The sequence below is a fragment of the Aphanomyces invadans genome (assembly GCF_000520115.1).
Source record: "Aphanomyces invadans strain NJM9701 unplaced genomic scaffold supercont1.20, whole genome shotgun sequence".
NCBI lineage: Eukaryota > Oomycota > Saprolegniomycetes > Saprolegniales > Verrucalvaceae > Aphanomyces > Aphanomyces invadans.
Window position 1 is genome coordinate 701,366 of NW_008580165.1, and position 1,872 is coordinate 703,237.

Below are 1,872 nucleotides of genomic sequence, written 5' to 3' on the forward strand. Positions count from 1 at the left end.
TCCATGTGCTGGACATGGCAGCGTCCACTCGACAGACAGCGGTCCGTGACACGTGCGACGTAGTCCTTTCCGCAGTTCTTCACAGCGTTACTACATCTCGCCGACGTGAAGCCGTGCACGGATGAAAATCTCGGCCAGATTCGATATTCTCCATTGCGATCTTGAACAGATCTGCCCGTGCATGTCATTGAGCGAACTACAGAATGAGCTACCAGCCGTCGTTGTCACAGCAGCACCTGCCGCTCGTCCGTCTCGCCAAGATTTGCGACTGGGGTGGTCTCCGCAAGGCATTAGACAAAGCGCCGCAAGACCAAATCGAAGCCACGGACGACTACGGCATGCATGTGTTGCATTGGGCAGTCACGGAAGCCAACATTCCTCTCGGTCTGCTCGAGTTCCTCGTGCGAGTGTTTCCCCATGGCGTTCGGACATTTTCCAACGGCGGATTCCTCCCGCTGCATCTTGCCCTCATGGCCGGGGCGTCCGTGACCCGAGTACAACGCCTTGTCGAATCCTTTCCTCAGAGCACGATCGTGCCGATTCCGTCGGGTCACACGCCCATCATGATATACGACGAACGACTGCCGATGGACACCCAAGCACTGAAACGTGCAGACGGACAGCAAGGTCCGGCAGCCCATGCCATCCACGTGTGGGGCAATATCCTCGTCGGGCATGTGCTCCGAAGTTACCGGTTGAATTCGAACCCCCGACCTGTCAAGCCTCGTCGCCACTCGACGTCCATGTCGAGTTTGGCGACGACGTCGTCATCTTCGTCGACGGCTTCGTGCTCTTCGTCGACTTCGTCCGGCCGTTCGGCATCGGTCGACGACATCCCGACCTTTGACTGGCGAGAATTGACTCGACGGATGGTCGCGAACGACCCGACACTGGACGATATTGTCGACGACAAGCCAAAGTTGCTCGTCATGGCCGCCACAAGAGCGCCGTTCGACCTGTTTCAATGGATCCTGTCGCTCTGTCCAGAATGTACAAGAATTCCCACATCAAACGGATGGCTGCCGCTGCACGTTGCGGTAGCCCATCAAGTGTCTGCGAGGCGACTGCAGAAGCTCCTGGAAGTATACCCAGAGAGCATCCACGTCCTGACTCGGCAAGGGGACTCGGTGTTGTCCCTCGCTCAGAAAGCGCCCGTGGATGCGGCCTGCCTCGAGCTACTGCGACAGAGTGCGACGGCAGTCGCGTAGGTGTGTAGCGTTGTGCGTGATCTGGATTAGATGTATGGTGTTCAGGGGTTTTGGCACTCTGCTCAGCATCCTGGGGACCGCCGGTGGCGTCTCTGGCTATGTGAATTGGACTTCGACAAAGACCAGGCTGGTCGACAGGCTTCGAACCTACGCCTTCTTCGACTATACGGCAAGGTCTGTTGTGCGCAAGACCAAATGAGTGCCGAGTGCACTCGGTGGCGCGGCATAACACTGCAGCGCCGAAGGGGTGAGCACGAGCCACCATGAGATTGCATCGAGATAGCCTCGCCAATTTTGACGGCGCCATTGGACTCCAACCCTACGTCCGTTGAACACGCTGCCTTGCGATCTTCTGAGGTGGAGCACGACTTGCGCCGGAGATGGAAGCCTCTCGCTCGGTGGTACATGGTGCTTGGACCACCATCATGTTGAATGGATGGACCTGCGCACAACAAACCTCCGTTTTTCCGCCTCGCTGTCGTCCACAGATACTTGGTCACGTCCATGGTGGGGCGTCAGCAGGATCCGCCAACGCTGGCGGCACCGCACGCAACTCGGCTTACGCACAACGTACACGAACTTGTCGTCGGCGACTAGAACTCGGGCGTGCCATGCGAGATGGAGCTTGGTGTTCACGAAGGCCGCACAGCGAATAATCGAGGTG

The 1,872-nt window shown here is 58.0% G+C and overlaps 1 protein-coding gene across 1 annotated transcript; it reads left to right on the top strand.

Annotated features, from left to right (window-relative positions):
* Positions 1–1,335, top strand: H310_09317 (hypothetical protein). Its single transcript, XM_008875355.1, has one exon. It carries the CDS (start codon positions 204–206, stop codon positions 1,206–1,208), a length of 1,005 nt encoding a protein of 334 aa, XP_008873577.1. The 5' UTR covers positions 1–203; the 3' UTR covers positions 1,209–1,335.
* The last annotated feature ends 537 nt before the right edge of the window (positions 1,336–1,872 follow it).

Excerpts from the sequence above, each read along its gene's own strand:
- H310_09317 (XM_008875355.1), top strand. The coding sequence starts at position 204 with ATGAGCTACCAGCCGTCGTTGTCACAGCAGCACCTGCCGCTCGTCCGT.